Source organism: Tyto alba, unplaced genomic scaffold, assembly GCF_018691265.1.
Source record: "Tyto alba isolate M040663 unplaced genomic scaffold, T.alba_DEE_v4.0 Super-Scaffold_27, whole genome shotgun sequence".
In the NCBI taxonomy this organism is placed as follows: domain Eukaryota; kingdom Metazoa; phylum Chordata; class Aves; order Strigiformes; family Tytonidae; genus Tyto; species Tyto alba.
Genome location: NW_024881301.1, coordinates 2,340,063 through 2,361,682, shown reverse-complemented (window position 1 = coordinate 2,361,682; position 21,620 = coordinate 2,340,063). Strand labels below are relative to the sequence as shown.

Here is a 21,620-nt window from a genome sequence, read left to right as displayed (position 1 = left end):
TTTCTCAGTAATAATCAACCTATGTAATTGGCACAAACTTCTGCTCCAAGATACAGAAAACTGGAAAGCAAATGGTTTCAATTAGTTTTTGACCCAAAGTTAAGCAAAATGTAGATACCAACACCAATATTTTATTAGACTTTACCCAACCTTAATAAAGAAAAAAAGTAATTCATACCTTTGTAAACCTGGAATTAAGTGTATCCATAGCCTGTACTATATTCTTCACAAAGAATTCTCTCAGTGCATCCAAGCTGCAGTGCCACAAGAGAGTGAGGAGAGAGCGATCCATAAATGCTTGACGAGTAGTATTTGAAAGAAGTTCTTCACTCTGGAACATTTTGTGAACAGTGTCCAACAGTATCACTTGTTTATCAGTGGTGCTCCTAAACAAGATGGAAATCTCAAGATGAAAACTCTTTTACCAGACTCCATTTATGTCTCACCCTCGTGAGATTTAAAGTTTTTATTGTCTGCATTTATACTCTCTTGGGTTATCATCCTACAAGACATGCCAGATCAGGTTGAATCAACACTTATTGTGGAGCTCTCCAAAGAAAATCACAGCTTCTTACTTTGCAACAGATAGTAACCTTGTTTGTCTATCTTTGTTAGCTTAATTCAAAAGCAATCATCAGCTTTCCCAGTTCCTTTTCACTGAAAAACCTTAAAATAAAGAATAACTTCTCTGGTACGTGTGACAGATGGAGGCAAGTAAGAAGGAAAACAAGGAGAAGACTTCACGGTTATCAGGTCCTTCTGTAGCCTATCAAGTGTTCTGCTACAAGATGAACTGTCGTTCTGAGTAATTTTATAAAAGCTAAAATTTCAAAAATGGAGTTTCAGTATAAAGTAGATGACTTGTCCAGGAAGCCACATACTCCAAAACAGTCACTACTTAATAGCCCATCATGAATTGGAAAGTTTGATTTGGAAGTGACTGAAGATCTCTACTGTGGACAGAGTATGTTTATGCCTACAATTTACCACCCTGGAAACATTCAATTAAATAAACACGCTGTTGTATTTTCAAAGAGGTTGGACAACTTAATTCGCTCTCAGTTCAAGTGCTATCAACTGAAGTGATCACGTGGTTATACAGGGATAGCAAATATAGGTATCACGAACAATTATTACCTTCAACTGAATACTGCCAGAACAAGCTAATTTACGGAAGGCTTTACAGAATTTGCCCAGGCATTGGAAGTATCATCTGGTAGTTGGTACCACTTGTTCACACTTCAAAAATATTTTGGAAGTGTAAAGACAAAAGCAAAATCTGAACTAAAACTATTATGTAAAACTTTATGGTTGTGTTGGGTTTGTATGTGTGGCGGGGTTTTGGTAGTGGGGAGGGGGCTACAGCGGTGGCCCCTGTGAGAAGGTTCTTGAAGCTCCACCAGCTCCAAGTTGGACCCATGTCTGCACCAAGGCCGAGCCAGTTAGTGATGGTGGTGGCAGCTCTGTGCTAATACATTTAAGAAGGGGAACCAGGGAGGACGAAGAGTGGGAGTTGTGAGGAGGAGTTGCGAGGAAGACACCTGAGCAAACACTGAGGTCAGTGGAAGAAAGGAGGAGAAGAAGGGGAGAGGTATGCCGGAGCAGACTCTCCTGCAGCCTGTGGCGAGAGGGCAGGGCTGCCCACCCTGTCACCCATGGAGCAGATGCCCACTTGAAGCCTGTGGAGGACTCCGTGCCTGAGGAGGTGGCTGCACCCAAAGCAGGCCAGGACTCTGTGGGAAGCATCCGCTGTTCTAGTTTGGTGCTGGGAGGACTGCAGTGCACGAGAGGGACCCACGCTGGAGCAGCTTGGGAAGAGCTGCAGCCCGTGGGAAGGACTCGTGTTGGAGAAAGTTCATGGAGGGCTCCCTCCTGTGAGAAGGACCCCATGCTGGAACAGGGGAGGAGTGTGAAGAGTCCTCCCCCTGAGGAGGAAGCAGCAGTGGAACTGACTACACTCTCCCATTCCCTGACCCCCTGGGGGTGAGTAGGGAAAGAAGTTGGGAGCAACACTGAGCCCTGAAAAAAGGGAGTGGTGGAGGGAAGGTATTTTTAAGATGTGGTTATACTTTTCACTGTCCTACTCTGTTAAGTGGTGGTGGTGTTTGATGTTCCTTTTCTTCCTCTAACAAGTTTGTCTTTTGACAGTGACCATAATGGGTGAGTCATCCCTCCCTGTCTTTATCTCGATTCCTGAGCCTTTTGCTTTATTTTCTCCTTCCCATTCTTGAGGGGGAAGGAGTGAAGGAGCATCTGCGTGGTGCTTAGTTGCCCTCTAGGCTCAAACCATGACAACAGTGTAAATCATCACTATTACAAGGATTACATAACAGAGGAAGCAGATTTGCTTCAGCAAAAATTCAGTGAGAACAAGAGCAAAATCCAATACATCAAACTCACCTTCTGGAAATTCTTTTGAAGCTGGCTTGAAATAAGTCCTCCATGAAATGTCTCTGGTCCCTACAGAGGACTTCTGTCATCAACTGCAACAACATTGGACTCTCAGACAATTCTAATGCATCTAAAAACTGAAGAAGTAATGCACAACATAAGGAACCACACTGGAACAAATCAATTCAATTATGTAATTATTTTTCAATACTAATCAGAAACAGATGCGCAGAAGAATATGTTCATTTAATGTGTATCTGTACATTAAACTTCTGAATAAAAACTCAAACAGAAAAGCTGATTTATTTACATGCACTGAGTCTTTCTCTCTAATTCCAGATTCTGTGAAATACTTCTTCTAGACGTAGTTCACTACGACTTCTAATTACTTATTTGTTAAACATACTGACCTTCTTAGTGCAGTCTACATAGTTATTGTGCCTCAAGGTTCCTTTGGGAAACTCATCAGACCTCATGGGATAATTGAAAGCTATGAGTTGATCAAGAGCACTCTTAAGGTCATTAAGTTTTTCTCCAGTTAAATTAGTAAAGAATGGGAGAATTATCACAGCTTGGCCCTGAAGGAGGAAAAAAAACAAATAATGCAGTTTCACACACACACACAAAATATATTCTTTATCTGTGAAGCAAGCTGCATAGGACCACAAAATTGCAGTAGTAGCTGTGTTTACTGATTTAATGACTCAGTGCACTAATAAATATACATTATGTAGCTGCTCATCTTTCAGGTGCTAGTTCAGAAAACAGTTTTGTTCACTGCTGAATGAGAGCTAAAAGGTAATTAATATCTCATGGCTGACATAGCTATGAGTAAGACCTTGTTGTTCTTTTAAGCAAGCATCAATTCGCATGTCACTGATTTAATGCACCACCTGGCAGCTAAAGCAAGATCTCAAACTTTATTTATTTTGAATGTATAGGAAAGTACAAAATTCTCTCTAGCTAAAGGTAGGCTGGCAGAGCAGCAATTATGTAAAGCTCTTTCACAAGTACAAACTTTTTAATCTTCTAGTCTAAACCTTATGCTCCAGCATCTTTTGTAACTCCCACTTTCAGTATGCAGTACTACCTCCCTCTCCTGACCAATCCACATATAGCAGTTAATCCATTAGTACTGCTTTCGTACTCGCTGACACGGACATTAAAATCATGGCAGATGTTTGTAATTTGACCTGCAGGAAATGCCACTCTCCTTGATAAAAGCCCAATTAGCTGTCATTTCTCAAATGAACACTTTAGAGTTCCAAACAATTTGCAACTGACAGTATTTTCCTAAAAATTACATGTCTTTCATCTGGGCAAGAAAAAAAAAATAAGAGTACCTAAAACCAAAATATGACATCTGTGATATTGCCTTCTGTCTGAAGCACAGAAAGGATGATCTACAATTTTTAGGATGTTGAACAGGATAATAAAAAGCTGAAGTGGTGTCTGTGTTACTGTGCAAACTAAAACAAAATTTAAACCAAATAACAGGGAGTTTTAATGAACAACTAACATTTTAAGACAGGGAGGATGGGGAAACCACTGAAGTAAGCAATTTACCTTAAGATTTAAGCCTAAATTCTGATCAGTAAGTAGACTGGTATAAGTATCAAACACAGCTGTAAATGCTTCATGATTGGTATCAAAAGAAACTGAAGAGTCTATCTAGAATGACAGAAGAAATAAAAAATATCAGGTTTTTTTAAACTAGTCAATTAACAATAAAACCCCCATAAGCTATGAAATTGTTTATTTCCAAAAATACACTGAATTAACAGAAAGCACATACAGAGTGATTTTGGTTTTAAAAGGACTATCAAAGAGAATTCTAAAAGCTTCTATACAGTACAAACAAAATCATAATGTAGGATATTTTCCAGTTCAAAAAAATATTAAGCTCCCTCTCACAGCCAGATTTACTGTTGGTCATTTCACTGCCAGCTAATATAGCAATACAGGTCACATTCTGTGTCCTAACAAACACATTAAAAACAACTCAAGTTTAAAATAATTAGAAAAAAATAAAAAAATTCTCAATAAATGATCTTTGTGCATATTTGCTTAGAGCTATAAATTTCTAAAAAACCCCAGTGGGATAAGCAGATACATTATTTTTTCAAAATAAAGAAAAAAGAGACCAAACCCACAATGTAACAGAAACAGAAATTAAAGGTCTTTATTTCAAAGATCTTTCTGCAGTCTGTTGATATGGGTAGAAGTCCTCCATTGTGACTTTCTAGATGCCAACATCACAAAAAAAAAAATGTTATCAGAGGCTGCTCAGTTTCAAAGTTTACTTTCTGCACTTGTACCAATTCTCCAGAAGGAAGAGGCAGCTAAAACATGAAAACAATTAAAAAAAAAAAAGGCACGCGGGGGGGGGACAGGGACAGAGGAACTGGGGAAAGAAGAAGAGCAAAACCTAGCAATTTCTGCCTGTCCAAATATTTTTTGTACTTTGCAAAAAAAAAAAAAAAAAAAAAGTCAGATTCTGATATTCTCCAACTTTTTTTTTTTTTTTTTCCCCCTTAACATGAAATGTTAGAATGAAATAGCATTTCTTTAAAACAAGATACAATTCCTACAGAATTACAAAAGTTACCTGGATTTTATAAAGAAATACCTACCTGCAGAACTTTTGCCAGCAGGGTCAAGACTGCCATTTTGCTCTCAGGAGAGGAACCTTTGGCCCACCAGCTGTCAAGTTTCTCCCAGTTCCTTAGTACAGCTGTGACCAGTTTCACTCCTTGCCGCTTGCGCACATTACGCTCCCTGAAACTCTGATCTAACATGCCATTCAAAATGCTGCCAACCTGGAAGGAAAAGGAGCAGGTAGATTTTTGCATCCCAAATGAAAGGATGATAGGATCTCTTCATTGCTATGGGCAATCATAAAAAAATCATCACACAGCGATACTGAATTTAAATCTCAAAAGGATACAGGAGAAGTCTCTGCAGAAAATGAAAAGCACACACTTTTCAAAAGAAGAAACTTCAACACAATATGAGAAATAGCACATATGCTAACTTATTTGCATACATTTTGAAAAGAATAAACCATAGCATATCAGATATGAACTAAGTATGCTTCAATCTCTCTTCTTCAAAAACTAGTGGTCACTGACTTCCAAACCTGCATTTTGCGTTCTCCTCTCAAATAGCTGGCAACCACCTAATAAAGTGGATTAATGTTACCAACCTTGTGTTGTCACCTGGTTTGGATGGGCACAGTAAAATAAACTTTATTTTTTCTTTCCGTATATCACAAATGCATCTAAGTAAAGAGATATCTTATCAAATGTAATGCAGAATATATTTTTTAAAAAAGTCAGGCAAAGAAGAACAGCAGACAACCAAAAAGTGTTTGTTTGACCTAATTTGGCTATTTACCTTAGTTAAATTAGTGGAGACTTTTAACGCTATTGCCACAGGTAGCCAGTGTAAATTAGTAGCCTATCATTTATCAGAGACAGTTTTAAAAGTAAATCTTCTGTGGCATGCTTTGCACAAGAAACACTATGCAGTCATCACGATAACCAGCCTTTAAAAACATATATACGTTTCTCTAAAATCAAATTAAATGCTTTCTGGTATCAAAAATTTACGCTCCCAGTGTTTTAAAATGTTACTTGGAAGTAACACCTCTAAGTGTAACACCTTGGAAAAAAAAAGATCCAATTATTTTTAAAAGGACAACCTACTTCCGTGGGCATCTTTTTAAGCAAAAGGGCAAATGGACTTTTGATCTTTCTTTCTGACCCTTCTATTTGTCAGAAGCAGTGAACGAAGTCTTCTGAATCGTAATATGTTTCCTTTGTGGGCCTGAAGGTGAGCTCTACATTAGCGAGTAGTGTGGACCAACAGGAGAAAAATCTGTGGAGCAAAACAAGTGGTGCTGAGACTGAGTACGTGACAACTGTCCTGTATTTATTTCAGGTCACAGGGTGTGTGTGTCTCTTTCTTTTTAATACTTTAATCTAGCTCTACTCTAGTCCTGTGGACTAAATGCCCATTAGTGGTTAATTTTCCAGTTTAGTTTTATCCAAAACAAATCCAGTCCACATGCTCTAGAACCATTCTGCAATGGAAATCAAAGCACAGGAAGTGGGAACAATCAGACTTGCTTTGAAAGGACATTCTTGATCTGAAGAACTACACAAAAAAAAATCCTGAATTTCATAAGTTTCAGATAGGTAATAGATAAGCACTTTCCACTCAGTTTGACATGAGATGAGAGTCAGCTTAAGTTATGTCAGGTTGCCAGAGAACATGAAGGTAGCACCAGTAGGCCATGAGAAAAAGAAAAAAAAAAAAAACAAAACAAAACACCTACCAATGCAATGCTGTTCAAAGGGCAACCAAAAGCACTTTTCCCTCCACTACACACTCAGTCGCATTCAGCTATGACAACAAAGGAGGTGTTACTTCTAACATTCCCATTTGACTTTGTACTTTTAAAGAAGTCCCATACCATTTGGGGATTGTTGACAGATGATTCCATAAGCTGGACTATGATCGCATCCAGGTTTTTCAGCAGCTGCTGGTTGATGGTTTCTGAGAACAGGCTGTAGAAATACTGTCCGTGAGAAAAATTCATCAGGTTCTGCTGGGATGTCCCCGATAGTGGCACAGATAACACTACCGTGTTCAACAGCAGACTTACTAGCTCCTCACACTGTGAAAATTAAGGTGTAGAGACAGTTATCTCAAGCACATTGTTTCACTCATTTATTAGAAAAGCATGAGGTTATTTAAAGCTCCCATCCCAAACTGTTTTATGTTACCAGAAGCATGAAAATAAAGCACTAACAGAATACTGAAATGCTTGTTATCTAAAACCATCACCCAATTAAGCCAGAAAATCCTGACAGCTCCTCTGCAGGAGTTTGAATAAAACATCAACCTCTTCTACCCAACATATGAGTAGAAGATAATTGAGGATTAAGTATTAAATTGAGTATTAAAACTGGAGAACTGTATTGTACCTGGTCATCAATAGCAAAGGCTAGCTGCAGGAGTCTATCAGCTAAACGCTTACTGTTGATGTCTAATGATGGAATAGGTATCCTTTCACCTCCAGGTGCAATGCCTTTATATACAACTGAAAGAAGCTTAGAGCCAACTGAAAAATGAGGTACTTCATTCTAAGGAAATAAACAAACAAGTGACAATTAATATAACCTGAAAAAATAACAAAAAGGCCTTCCAATCAATCCATCTGTATAGCTAAAGAAAAAATTTGAACTCCAGGTCATTTTCTTATAAAGCGATGCAAACATACCATGACCAGACACCTTTCTAAAGGAGCAACAAGATTTTTAATGAGACAGTCCTGTTCTGAACCAAGTTCAGAACAAACTAATAGTAACTTGAAAATCTTCAAAAGATTCTGATGCTCCCACAGACTTTTTTCAGGTAAGACCATTACTACAGAAATAAAATTAAAAGTTTAGTCAAAATGGGTGGGCCATAGAAGGTAAACCATGCAGCTCCCTGACTTATCACCATCCTACAATCACAGCTCCAGCTTTTGTTAAGACATAGAAGATGGATGGCAAACACCACAGTGAAATCAAGTATTTTGTTACTTATTAAATATAGCCTTGTTACCTTGTTAAATTGCACACCAACAGATTTCTCTATCAGATTCTCTCAATCCCTGTGGCTGTTACATAGCCTCTTTCCCTTCAATTGCCCAAAGTAAAATACAGATTCGCTACAATCAGAAACCTAGTAGCAAGAACTCCACTAATACAGCCTAGATCCCCACCCTCCAACTGCTCTCTATCCTGTTTTCCTGCAACTCAAAACCACTATATTGCTTCTAATCAGCCAGAAGGTATTTGTTTTCTAATTTCCTTCATCACTTCGAATGTCCTCTGTTTAAAAGTTATTGAAAAATATCTCCTTTATACAATAGTAAATCCTGATTTTTTGAGCTTTCAGTCTTGTGAAGTTCACTAAAAGGAGGTTTAGTTAGATTCTGGTTGCCTCCAGGCCCTGGAAACTGGAGAAAGACAGACATAATCATGAAGATCATTCAAATTTCAGTATTGTGCTACTCCAGTTTGTAAAATAAAACATTGGGTTTTTTTACCCATTCAACACCAGCTCTTCACTGTTGATCTCATTTTACACAACTACATCTGATCTGTTTTCTGTCTTCATACTGGCCTTTTATACAGGAGAAGCTCTTTACTGTATAAAAACATTCACTATTATTTTCTGGATAAAGAGTTACCTGACTGTGAAGAACTGAATGAAGCAGGCCAGATTTCTGGAGTTGCTTGTAGGCAGAAAGGACAGCACTAAACCTAACTTGATCAAAACGTGCATCTGAATTAAACAGATCAACAGAACAAAGGTCCTCAAGGCTAATGAGAAAAAAGAAGCAATAGCATTACATTGGTGGGGAGCTCCATGTTCAGCCATACACATTATTTACTTTCCGTGTTTCACGGCGAGTGGCATTTGTTCTGAATTCATGCTTACCGGAACGCCCCTACTTACCTCTGCGGTGTGATTCTTTTTTTTATGCACAGTTTTAAAGATTCCTTATAGGGAGATTTCATCAAAGCTTTCATGAGTCTCACTGAGATATCTGGGAGATTTTTCATGACTTGTACATCAGCTGTGTTAAAGCCTACATGTGATGGATCACACACTGTCATCACCAGAAGCTCTATAAGGCTTGCATTAAGAAGTTCCTTCTCAAGTACCTAGGAAGAATAAAACATTAATTAAAAGCTTTATTTCAAAGCTATTTTAGATTTCCCTATTTTCTTCTTCATAACTTATCATTAGTCCTTCTAAAATGAATCCAAACATGGAACAGTAACTATTCTCACTAAGTGACATCCTCTTTCTCTGTGAAATGTCTGACTTTCAATCAATTGTTCTAATACACAAAAATTAAGTATCTGTAAAAACATACATAGGATATATGCTATCACAAACTGCACAGATCTTTTAAGACCACATAGGCCTGTTTCAGTCTTGATTATACATCCGTAGTCACCTTGAAATCCAGATATACACCTCTATGCACACTAATAGAGACTCACTGAAAACAAGAGAATCATAGTTTCAGAACTAACTTGGTAGTGTATATTTTGTAAGAGACTCCTAAGTCCTATATTTTATACAGTTAAATACAGCTTATATTGCATCAAATCTAGGCAAATGGAGAGACCTGAATATCTATACCAAATTCAAGAAAGAATTTTCACAATCTGCCTTTCAAGCAGCTATCACCTCCACACATTTAAGGCCATCAGGAGTCATACAAGAAACCTTCATTGCAAGTACTCCATACAAATCAACAATCTCATAGTCAAGGTATAGGAATCTCGCAGTCAATATACAACTGGAATACAGAGGAAATATTAATTCCTCTAATCAAAGCTACATCACCCACTAAAATATAACTGTGCGATGTAATTCTTACCACTTACATGCACAGACCGTAACAGTTCGCCATGCTTAGATATCAATTTCAGTTAAAGCACCACTAAAGATGATGTTCTCTGGTGAACTAATCTCACAATGGAAAAGCAGATCTTAAACTACGTATAAAATTTGTATCTTTTATCCACTACAGATTTCGGTGCATACCTTCCAGAGATCCTGCTGGCACGTTTCCAGGATCATGGTGACAAACTCCATGATTCGGACTATAATGGTACACTTGCTGTAATCATACACATCTCTCTCTTGTGGGCTGAACATGCCTTTCGAACTGCACTCAAAGCACTGCTCTGCTGCATGGATATCGTGCAAAGCAATAGTCTCAAGGAAGAACTGCACAGCTTCCAAGAATGAGGATCCTTTGTCTACACCTAAGAAGAATCATACTAAGCTGAAATGATACAGTGGCTCTCAACTTTGAAATATATTTGTGTTTGGAAGAAAACAGTTGAACTGCAATAACAAACAGAAAGCAACCACATCTCATACCAGTGTTTTCTGAAAGTCCTATGCCAGTTCCAAATATTAACCTTCTGGGCAGTGAAAGGTAGCTTTCTACTCACTGATCATTACAAGCACTTACTAATTATGATGTTTTAGGCATGTGTAATAAAATGGATACAAATTTTAAATCCCTAGTTTTGAATAATTTAGCCCTGTGCTAACTGCATCCAACAATGATCTTACAGTGCTGTTTTAAACCGAGACAGAGATGACACTGACAGACAGACTACCTGGAACTTGTGCAAGACTTCATACATGAAGTAACTATGCAACTTGTACTATCAGTGATAAAAGCATTTTTTTAGACCCGCATGAATGAATAAAAGAAAAACTCAGACACCCAATGGCTACACAAGGTATTACTATGCACCTGATCAAAATTCAAATACAAGGCTTCTGGGCCTGATGCAGTTTAAGTATCAGGAACTGAAGAATAGTAACATGTACAGGGCTTGAAGTGAAAAGGGGACTTCTTTCATTTCTTTCTGATAGCTCCCTCAGACATTAATAAAGAGCAGGTGAACAGCTTTGGAAGGATCAAAAATAAAAATGATCATCTGCTCTTCTCAGCACAGGGAAAGTCACTGGTGAGTGAATGACAAACAGAAATGTAAAAGTCTATTTCTGGAACTAAAAGAAAACGTCTTAAGATACACTATTAACAAAGTACTTCCGTCAAAAAACATCTAGTACAACTGTCATTGAGACATTCGGGAGAGTTTGTAAAATGAATCAATTCTACATTTAAGAAAAAAGTCTGAAGTCCAAGTTAGGAACTTATCTTGGATGGACTTTGTGTAACAGACGTGAATGAACCTAATGCATCAGTTAATCACTCACCCAGTATTTCATTAGGTTTGATCATTTGCAGCTCAAAGAATGTATTGTAGCAGTCCAGTGCTGCTAAGAACATATCCATCCACTGCATGACAATCTGCAAACTGAAGGGCTCCTGCATACCACGGAGCGTTGGCTGGGAAAGGATCCCGGATGGACTTTTGGCATCACTGCCACCTCCTTCAAATTTGTTAATGAGGAAAGAAACATCTCGGTTTTTTACAACATCAGCCAGCCAAGAAGATGGAGATTTGTTTCCTGACAGAAATAAAAACAGAAATATAAATATAAATTCTCTAGGAAAAACACATTTCAAACTAGCAAGGAGTTAGAGGAAAATGGACTGACATGTCCAGACTTTGTGTTTTAAACTGCATCTTCTGGCAGAGAAGGTATTGGTTCTGGTCTAGCCTTCCTCATATGACTCAGTTTACCCACAAGGAAGAGGCCAGTTTATAAGACACTCCCACTAGTTCCCAGGCAGCAAGTACTGCCTTTATAGCTGGATATAACAGCAGTCCTGGGCCTGTAAGTTCTCCTTCCTGGCTGGCTGGAAGTTTGCAATAAAACCCTCTTTTATGCCCACAAACCCAGAGGTTCTCACAGTATTTAATTTCCACTATGAGCAACTATTCAGTTTCTATTTAACAGCACTGAGTGAATAGACATTTTCTTCAGAAATAATTTTTCTTGTAATTAATACTTTGCACAGAAAACACAGAGGGAAGGCATGCACAGTATTTAGAAAGCGAAGATAATAGTGCACTGTAACTTAAAATACCTGGTAATAAAGGAACAAATTCATAGAAGAGCTCCATGGCTTTGTGCCGGCACTCTGTCTGAGGTCGTCCACACTGTACTAAGAGCCACATGACAATGTCCGGAAGACACACTGACTTAGTAGCTGGAAATCCTCTGTACAAAAGTATTAGGGATTAACAGTCCTCTTGACATCTACCAAGAAGCTATAGTCTTCCAGTTGAAAAATACTGAAGTGTTCCCATGAGCGTTATGAAGGTCCTTTTATATATATATATCTAACCACAACCCATCTGCACTACAAGGAAGACCTCTCCTACAAGCACATCTTGCACTGCTTTCCCTTCTCCTCACTCTACTTTGGACCCCGAGAGCATAGTCTTTGTGCTAACAATTTAATAAGCAGAATCAAGTCTCTTCCCTTCTCTTTGTAACACTCACAGACAAAAGTGGAGATTAAAGCTTAAATAAAATCCATACAGTTTTCCCCCATTTCTAATTACCCAGTCCCCTAACTTACTAAATGCTGTACCAGTAAGCTAACTCTAACTCCACTTGCCTGTTTCTTTAGGATCACATGATAATTCAGATAAAAAGGGACCTCAGGAGGTCTCTAGGCCAACCTCCTGCTTAAAACAGAGTCAGCTATGCGATCAGATCAGGTGACTCAGAGCTTCATCCAGTCTGATACTGAATCCATTCTTGCTTCTTCCAGCTTTTTTCCTACCCCTCTTTTTATGGTTTATCACCCTATTGCAGCTTGTCCTACTTTTGCTAATACTTAACAGCAGTAAGAAAGACTTCAAAGGAGTTTCCTCCAAGTGCTTTCTAGCACCAGTGCTAATGTTATTGTAAACACTGCTGTGAGGGAAATATGCTTTTCTTCTCTGCCTGTCACTGTCAAACTAAAGCAAGCTCACCACGCCGGAAGGAAAAATTACAGTCATGATCCTCTAGGATCACATCCAGCATTTCCCACCAGTGGTTCAACAGACATACCAGGATATCCGAGTCAGCAACAGCCACAGGATGAATTCCTCATTCAGAATCCCAAGTGTTTAATGGAATTACATAAGTTGTTAATTAAAATGCAATACTAAAAAAGCAAAAAAATGGTAATTTGCTGACCGTGGTACTCGCCGTTTTCCTTCCTTGCTTAGAGAAGTTGCTTTATGCTTGATTATGCGCTTCAGGTGATTAATAGTATCACAACATTGTTGAGTAGTACCTGTTAGAAAGGCAGAATTGACATCTATAAATAAATGCTACTGACTTGGTTAAATGAATTAAGTATTAGCATTATAGAAATGATGCAAGAGACTTACACACAGGATACTATCTACCTGCTCTGTGCTTCTACAGTAAATTTTTCAAGGCCACAGAACAAAATCATAAAATAGCAGACAGGAGCATTTTGTTATAAAAGAGTTCGAGATTCTCATCAAGGTACATTTTTACACTGTACAGCTGCAAAACCAGTACTCAAATCAGAAGCACCACTAGCATTTTTAGTGTTACCATAAATCTGTGTATCACTGTAAATGTGGGAAGGTTCTTTCTCCCAGGCTCAAAGTCTTCCACCTTTTTATGTTGCCAGGAGTTGATTCAAAGAGTTCCTAACTAGGTATCAAACAACCTCTCTACCAGTAAGGAAAACCAATCCCTCCTTTGTTGCAAAAGTAAGCACAATTACTTTTCCTACAGTTATAATAGTTTTTCTTTTTTAATCCAAAATTCAACAGGATGGCTTCTTAGTTCATTCCATAGTTATTTATAGCTCACCTAACGATTTCTCATCAGTATGGGTTAAGGCCAGACTTTCCAGAAATACAACCAATGCTTCAAATACAAACTGCTCCACCAGAGAATTTTCTTCCCTTTAAAAATCATGAATAAATTTAAATGAGAAACAGGAGTAGAAGCAGCACTAAGCGTGAAATTCTAATTAAAAAAAGAAATTAAAATACTGTAGAGATCAACTGCACAAGATATTTGCACAAAAAAAAAAACGCATCTAAACCACTCTAAAAAGTAGCAATGAAATTTGCAGACCACCTTTAAGAGGCATAAATAACTTCCCATAAACCTGTAATAGAAATTTAAATTTATATACTCCCCAGTTGCAGAAAACTCAAACTACAAAGTTATAATTAAAAATTAGTAAGCTGAGTAACTCAATTTTACAACTATCATATACATTAATAGAATGAGTGTCAGTGGATGACTATAAGTCCTACACTTAATTCTTTTTATCTCCCTGATAAAAAGTCCAAGGTAGTTACTGTTTCAAGCTGTTTGCTCACCTAAATTCCCTGTAGATGCTGTTGAAAGCAAGTGCTGCACCCAATCTCTTGAAAGCACTGGGATGAAGAGCAAGACTATACAACCGTTTAAAAAGAGACTTGATGTTTGCTGGGCTTTTCTCCTGCTGTCTTGGTGTTGTCTGCTTAATAGACCATTTCAAAAATTCTCGTACACACTGACCACAGAAATCTCTCAAAGTGCTGTCAACTGGATCCACTATGCCACTCTGAAATTACATAAAAGTATTTCACTACAAGAATGAAAAAAACCTTGCCATTGTCTCGGTCCAGTATTAGAGCAGCTTATTTGCACAGTATTATTTTTAAGTTAAGAAACAGTTTCCCAGAAATAACAAAGCTTCAAAATGACTACTGTCCGAGGGAAGGGCAGCATTTCCTTCACAGCATTGGATTAAGCCTCAAAGATCTGGATTTCCACTCCTTTCTTGGCTACCAGTTTAGGAGTCTCGTCTAAGTCAATTTTCTAATGGGTCAGTTTCCTCTGCTTTAGAAGTGGTGTGACAATGCTGACTTTCATTTACAAAAAGTATTGCAAAACCTCCTGACCTACCTTGCCTCCAGCCACTAAATTTAAAGTTTTTGCACCTGGTCAAAGCAAAGAAACTTAAGAGAAAAAATGAAGCGTACATGAAAAGCAGCTTTCATTCAGGGGGTGGGGGGTGGCAGTGTGTGGTGTGAATGCATTTCAGCAGCTCTGTGATGATGAAGACAGTGTTTCATTAATCCTATAAAGACCCTGAAGATGCTACATCTGCATTTTGAGAATGCCAAAGAAACAGAGAAATCCATCATCAAAATCTTGGTTAAGAAACATTAACTGGCCATTTAAAAAAAAAAAAAAAAAAAGAAAATTGATAAACTGTTTTCCTTCTTTCAGACAAATAAGGAGCCATTATATCTGTCTGTGTGTTCCTGGTTCTTTCAGTAGTAGAATGATGCTAGCTAAAAATAAAGTCACATGGCACAGAAAAAAGAAGACAGACTTAACACCTACCAAGATAGCTTCCAATAACGCCACTGTATCTTCACTCTCAAATTTTTTGTTGTTGGTAAACCAGTGAATGAGTTGCATAACTAAAGGCTCATACAACTGTCTTGTTACCTGAAAAGAGTAAACATCAACAGCATTTCTGGGATTAATACATTTCTACGCTATTTTGCTATTCAAACTAAGTAAGAATAAAAACCCCCCAATATTTCTTTTAAAAAGGGTCTATAAAATTAATAATCAACTTCATTACACTCCCATATCAAGGATTAAAAAAAAATTAAAATCTGGTTAGCGTCTTTCTCTTCAGCTGGTCTCAAATGATCTCCAAGCTTACTTTCAGTAAGATCCAAGACAAAGAACACTGCATGCCAGGGACTGATATGCCAACATACAGCCAAGGAAATAGGGAAGTTTGGTTTTAAGCTGTGTTTTGATTAAAAATATTTCTTAATTTTTACCGTATGCATTACTCTAACTTCCTGGATTTCAACAATTCTACCTGTAAGTCAACCTGATTGAATACCCTCACACTGTAACACGAAGGGAAGAACCATTAATATTTGCATATAGAGATACCTATAATACGGTGTGTATGTCTGTGTGCATTGGTTTGGGCCAATCCAAACATTATTTACCTATGGTTTATGTTCAGCCATATGCCCGCAAAAGGAGTTACACTGAAACTGGTAACACAACTTCCTGTGTATTTTAAACAAAACACAACGTCCCTTTGGTTTAAAAATAGACCCTGAGTGCCAGGGTCCAAACAGCAGTCTGAAAAGGCCCAAGACCTGTGATTTCAGTGGAGCTGAACCTATGTATCTATTCTGTTTTGTGTAAAGGAGAAGACATACTAAGTCCAGATGTTTGAATTATATATCATCCTTAGCTATCAATGAGGCAGCTACAAATTCTCTTTCAAATGCTCTTCTTGTGGATTGTAGCTTTGCACTCAGTCAATATTGAAATAATCAGCTTCACCTCAAATTAACTTATTACAGAGAAATATAGATATTAAATACAGCAATAAACAGCAGCTACTGCCACAACTCTTTGAATGAACCTCAGAACTCTCATGTATTTGTACACTCCTCTGAGTTACTCTGATTTACACTCCATTATTGAACTCTTTGAAAAAGCTTCCACCCTGCCCCTGAAACATTATCCCTAAAATAGAATTTCAGCTTACAAAATACATTACATCGGGGCGGGAGGGAAGGCAACATGTCACGATAACTCAGGATAACTTCTAACAGGGTAACTTCTAAATAAAATTATACATTAATTCCCATATTTAGAGGTATCTTAAACAAGCTAAAATGTTTAAAAATTAATCTGTTTACCTGGTCTACATCACAAGCAAGACGAAGCAGTACTGGAAAGATTCGCTTATTTAACTGATGCATGGGCGGGGGACCCCGACGTCCTTCTGGCATCTGAGATGCTTTCCCCAACATATACATGACTATGCTATGTAGCACCTCACACGATGCAACCTGAAATTTAAAAATCCCTTTGGTTATGCATCCATTGCTTTCACAGAGAAGACAAAATTGTGGGCAGGAGAGAATGAGTCACAAGAATGGAATGATTTCCCAAGTATTCCCTCTCTATGCTAAATCACTGTTCCAGGAACAGATCATGTCCATGGAAATAATTCATGCACATTCTAACTGGCCTTCTCTTAATGTTTTAGTCTCTATCATGGGCAGTCACTTTTCAGCTGGAGAAAATTCATCCCTGGGTAAGTCACCCATCATTGTGTTTTCAACGATACCTCCATTCTGGACTCTCTCTGGATATCAACATCCCAATCCAGTAGAGAAGCAAAATATCTCCTTAAGTGCTCTGCTGGACTGGGCCCACACATTCATAGGGTAGGCATGAGAAGGAGGCCAAACATCACCAAAGATCAGCTAGTTTAAAATTTTAATTTTTATGTTAAGTCTAACTCTCAAAGCACAATGCTGTCTGACAGACCCTAGCAACTTCTGCTCTTTAAACACTCAGAGCAGTATCATCATGAAAGAGGACCAAAGAAGCACACTGCTACCTATGAATTAATTAAAACCGGTCTTTCTTAAAAAGGAAGACATGATTTTATGTAGTATTTATCAGCTAGCATAAAAAGATGCAAAAAAAAAAACCCATCAATACTTTTGTTTGTCTGTCACTTGCAGAAAGAGCCAGTTCAGTCACACGAGGCAAGAATAAATCCAAATAGATGACAGGCTTCATATCTGCAAATGGTACAGCAAAGCTCAGATGGTTCTCAGTGTCCCAGGATACACATTTCTTCATCATCTCTTCTGCAGAGGCAGCTAATGCATTTGAAAAAAATCAAAGCAAAAAAATATGCTTTATATAATATACACAGAGCAAGTATTTCCAGAGCTCAGTCAAAAAAACGTGTAACCTTCCAACTTCAGTTAGATTACCACACGATGTTAATGCTTTATAGATTACTAGATGTTACGAGTATCTGAAGTATCTCAGGACTGTTTTATTTGCACGTCCAAACAGATGCTTAGCCACCACATGGGAAAAATAATTGCAGCCAGAATTTCAGGAGACAGTCACAGCAGTCTCCAGTTTCAATACAGCTAACTTTGGAGGCAATTATAAATACAGAAGACACTGAATCACACTTGATTAAAATACTTCAAGACATCCAATATACTACTTCTGTCTTCTACTATTGTAAAAAAGTCTTCCAACATAGACTCCTGCAGTTGCACAGAAAAGGAGTACATTTATGGCTGTGTCCTCCAAGGAAAACTGCCATTCTCACTCCCTTCTCTCCTTATATTCCCAGATTTGTTAATCTGGTTAACAAAGTCTGACCATATTTTGTATTTAATCTCCAGGGAATAAAGCCACTTATTCAGAAATACTTTGGGGAAGCAACAGAGAATTATTTGGCAGAAAGAAAATTGATTGCAAAGGCAGAAAAAACAGATGTAATCATGGAAAAAAAAAAAAAGAAACAAAACCTCTATACAACTACATATTAGTTTTTAGACTAACTATATTTTAAGATGAATTTATCCCTTAAATCTCATGGTCATACACTTACACTATACTTTTCCATTTTTGTTTTAATTAGATTTTATGATATTTAATAATTCAATTATAAAGCTTATTCACAGACTGAACAGAGAGGAACAGAAAACTTTTTTTTTTTTTTTGAGGAGGCACTCAACTGGAGCTCTACTACCTGGACATACTAAAGGCATGGTGCACCTTAAACTCACAAGTGAAGAAGTAAGCTTGCAGAGACCTTACACAATTCACAGGCTGCAGTTCTGAAAACCTGGATTAAGTGAGAATTGTAGTAAAAAGGTAGAAACAAGTACTAAAGAGTTATAAACTGAGGCAAAGCTTTAAAATGGCTTTGCAGCCAGAGGCTGAAGTGGGAAAATAAATAAAACCATATACTCAGATGCATATAATTTTTTGCCTTTAACTGAAGTTTTCTACACACTTTCTGCTTTCCGTAATAAGTTAGTGAATACTTTGCTCTCCTAAACTCCAGAACTGAATAAAATAAATTTTGTTTAAACAAGAACAACAAAAAATAGCTTTCCTTGAAAAGTTCATGCATTCTCATAAAGTGATGTCTAGACCTCACTGAAATCTACTTTCAAGAGAGACAGCAGAGGTATGTAAATTTTTCTTTACACTGACAGGACACTCACCTGTAATTAAGTTGTGATTGATCTGCCCTCCCAAAGATCCAAGAAGGCGTGCCACTCTAGTCCTTACTGCTTCCAAGGAGGGCCTATCATCCTAAATAATTCAACAGATTTATATTAGCGAAGAAGAGTTACTCCTATATAGAAGTAACATGGTTTACATAGTAAATGAAGATTTTATGGGTCTTATTAACATAATAAAGTAAAATGAAGAACCTGTGGGGAGAACCACCACATCAAACAATCAGTTTTGGTTCAATAAGCAAAAGAGGGCAAGACTGGAAAGCATTTTCATCACATTTTGTGGGCATCAATTGTCATTTCTCAAGTAAAGGTTAAAATTTTATCATCACAGCTAACACATATCTACAGAATGACATAGTGGTCTAAAAAGTAGAAAGAAATCTCAAGTAAAAATTATTCTTTTCATTTGCTTTAATGCCAGAATTTAAAGTTTAGATCCTGTATCTATATGTAAGCAACCAACCAATTTTCATAAGCAGCCTGTATGGGATGTAAAATTTACTCTTTTTTTTTTTTTTTTTTAAAAGATCACTAGATTGAAAAGAGTTACATATACACATATATATAAATATTTGCATGTATGTATGTATGCGTGTGTGAATAACTTAGTTTCACACCTCAAAGAAGTTTATTCGAAGTTAGTTTGTTGACTGGAATACACAAATAAAACTACACTTATTTTGAGCTACTTGATTCAACCTCTAAGACTATGAACCTAACCAAAAGATAATAATAATAAAAAAAAAAATTACACATTCACAAAATGGTATTTGCACACTGCACCACTGCTAAACTGGGACTTGGATTTTAGGTACAGGAGTTAAATTTTTGTTTCCCTTATATATCAGTCTAGCAGTGATGCTGATTTTAGGATTTCTTCAGTTCCCTTTTCCTGTTTCATTCCCCATTCTTACCATAGAATATGACATACATCAGCACAGCTGGAAAGATGTCATTTTACATCTTTTTGAGCCACGCTGTAGTATGAGATTCACTGAACTGATCTAAAGTAGAAATAGCGCTCAGAAAAAAATGTATGCATGCAAGAAATGAAGAGAAACAGTGGGAAATCATTAACTCACATTTAACTGTAAAAAGAAACAGTGTTCTTACCAATGAAAAAGTCTTTGCTTTTCTTAAACGCTGTATCACAACTTTATTAAATCCCTTCTGGGCTGCTCGAGAAAGTTTCCTTACTTCCCAGTTATTCTGGGATTCAACTGTTGAAAAAAAAAAAAAAAAACAAAAAACAAACCATCAACAAACAACAAACACCGTCACTTTAATATTAAGTTTATTGTATCAGCACCTCATGCACCTACTCATAGTTTCTTAACAAAAAAAAAAAAAAAAACCACCCTGGTTTTGTCCATTTTTATTTTGAAGATGTGACACTTAAAATCTTTATTAAGGATAGTAAGTCTCTATTGGTGAAAAGCATGCTGATTTAAGGAAAAAAAGGACAAATCACAGAGAAGTGGCATATAAAATGGATACAATTAATGATTATTCAGCAGTAGTAAATAAACCTTAGTTTAAGAAAAATGTAAGTTTTGGGATATAAGACAAGTTCTATTGTTCCAACCACAGGAAGTACACAACATAGACAAAAAGCATGTCACATCCATATCTTTAGGCATAACTATGAAAAAATTATGTTCTTCTGCCTCAAGACTAACAATTTTTTGCCTGTATGTACCTGTAGATGTAGAGTTTTTCAAATAACCATCAAGAAGGGGTAGAACATCCTTGTAGCAAGGTTGCATTATATGTCTGGGAATGTGAGCTGACCAGTCTTCCAAAGCATCCAGTCCCAGTTCAGCCATTGGGGTACAGCTAAGGCCCAGCTTAAATGCATTCTACATGGCAAACACAAAATTATCATGTTTAAAATTATATTGATTACGATTATTTAAAAAGGTAGGGGAAAAAAAAACACAACAAAAAAACAACAAGCATTTAGCATGCAATGTATCTTCCTTCTTAGCATCTCACTCAAGATCAACACAGGAGATATATATGACATTGCAACACAGGCACTAACAGAATCAGCTTCGTGCAAAAGCAAATTCTGACAATTTACTTGTTTATCCAAAAATTCAAGTCATTTATGTTCCACCTCACTGAAAACAGTACAAAGCTTAGTAGTTATCTTAATTGCTCAACAGAATACTAACGTTGCCCCAGAGTTTTTGTACGTATTTTCGAAAAAAAAAAAAATGTTAGCTGTACAACACTTTGACCCACCTGCAGTGCAGGAATATATGCTTTGATATCAAGCATGATGATGCCATGTGGTAAAGAGAGTAAAAAATGTAGACAAGATGCCAACAACTCATCCTTATACTGTTTCATTTTTGCTGCCACCTAAAATTCAGATAAATAGATCAAGAATAATAATAAAACTTCTAAGATCTTGATTTAGCTGTATCAATAGCCATGTAAAACTAACAACTGAAAAACAATAGTGGAATCTCATTCACCTGCAGACAGTTACCAGAAAGTATTTAATGTACAGTTATACAGTTATTTCTCAATTGTACATGAATAGATGACCAATACATCTCTTCTGACCTTAAGTAAAAAACAGACAGAAAGAGATGTTAAATTATGTTGCATAAT

General features: G+C 37.1%; 1 protein-coding gene across 1 annotated transcript in view; it reads right to left on the bottom strand.

Annotated features, from left to right (window-relative positions):
* Window positions 1-21,620, bottom strand: part of PRKDC (protein kinase, DNA-activated, catalytic subunit) — an 86,690-nt gene that overhangs the window by 49,238 nt on the left and 15,832 nt on the right. Inside the window, exons 20-41 of the mRNA XM_042797855.1 lie at window positions 21,246-21,365; window positions 20,698-20,857; window positions 20,112-20,218; window positions 18,978-19,068; window positions 17,437-17,600; window positions 16,623-16,775; window positions 15,283-15,390; window positions 14,268-14,494; window positions 13,747-13,841; window positions 13,093-13,192; window positions 11,987-12,120; window positions 11,209-11,463; window positions 10,012-10,235; window positions 8,908-9,116; window positions 8,639-8,771; window positions 7,383-7,541; window positions 6,869-7,072; window positions 5,025-5,210; window positions 3,958-4,062; window positions 2,802-2,969; window positions 2,401-2,528; window positions 179-386 (exon numbers count right to left, since the gene is read on the bottom strand). Of these exons, the coding sequence (XP_042653789.1) occupies window positions 179-386; window positions 2,401-2,528; window positions 2,802-2,969; window positions 3,958-4,062; window positions 5,025-5,210; window positions 6,869-7,072; window positions 7,383-7,541; window positions 8,639-8,771; window positions 8,908-9,116; window positions 10,012-10,235; window positions 11,209-11,463; window positions 11,987-12,120; window positions 13,093-13,192; window positions 13,747-13,841; window positions 14,268-14,494; window positions 15,283-15,390; window positions 16,623-16,775; window positions 17,437-17,600; window positions 18,978-19,068; window positions 20,112-20,218; window positions 20,698-20,857; window positions 21,246-21,365 (3,438 nt within the window). The remainder of the gene's footprint in view (window positions 1-178; window positions 387-2,400; window positions 2,529-2,801; window positions 2,970-3,957; window positions 4,063-5,024; window positions 5,211-6,868; window positions 7,073-7,382; window positions 7,542-8,638; window positions 8,772-8,907; window positions 9,117-10,011; window positions 10,236-11,208; window positions 11,464-11,986; window positions 12,121-13,092; window positions 13,193-13,746; window positions 13,842-14,267; window positions 14,495-15,282; window positions 15,391-16,622; window positions 16,776-17,436; window positions 17,601-18,977; window positions 19,069-20,111; window positions 20,219-20,697; window positions 20,858-21,245; window positions 21,366-21,620) is intronic.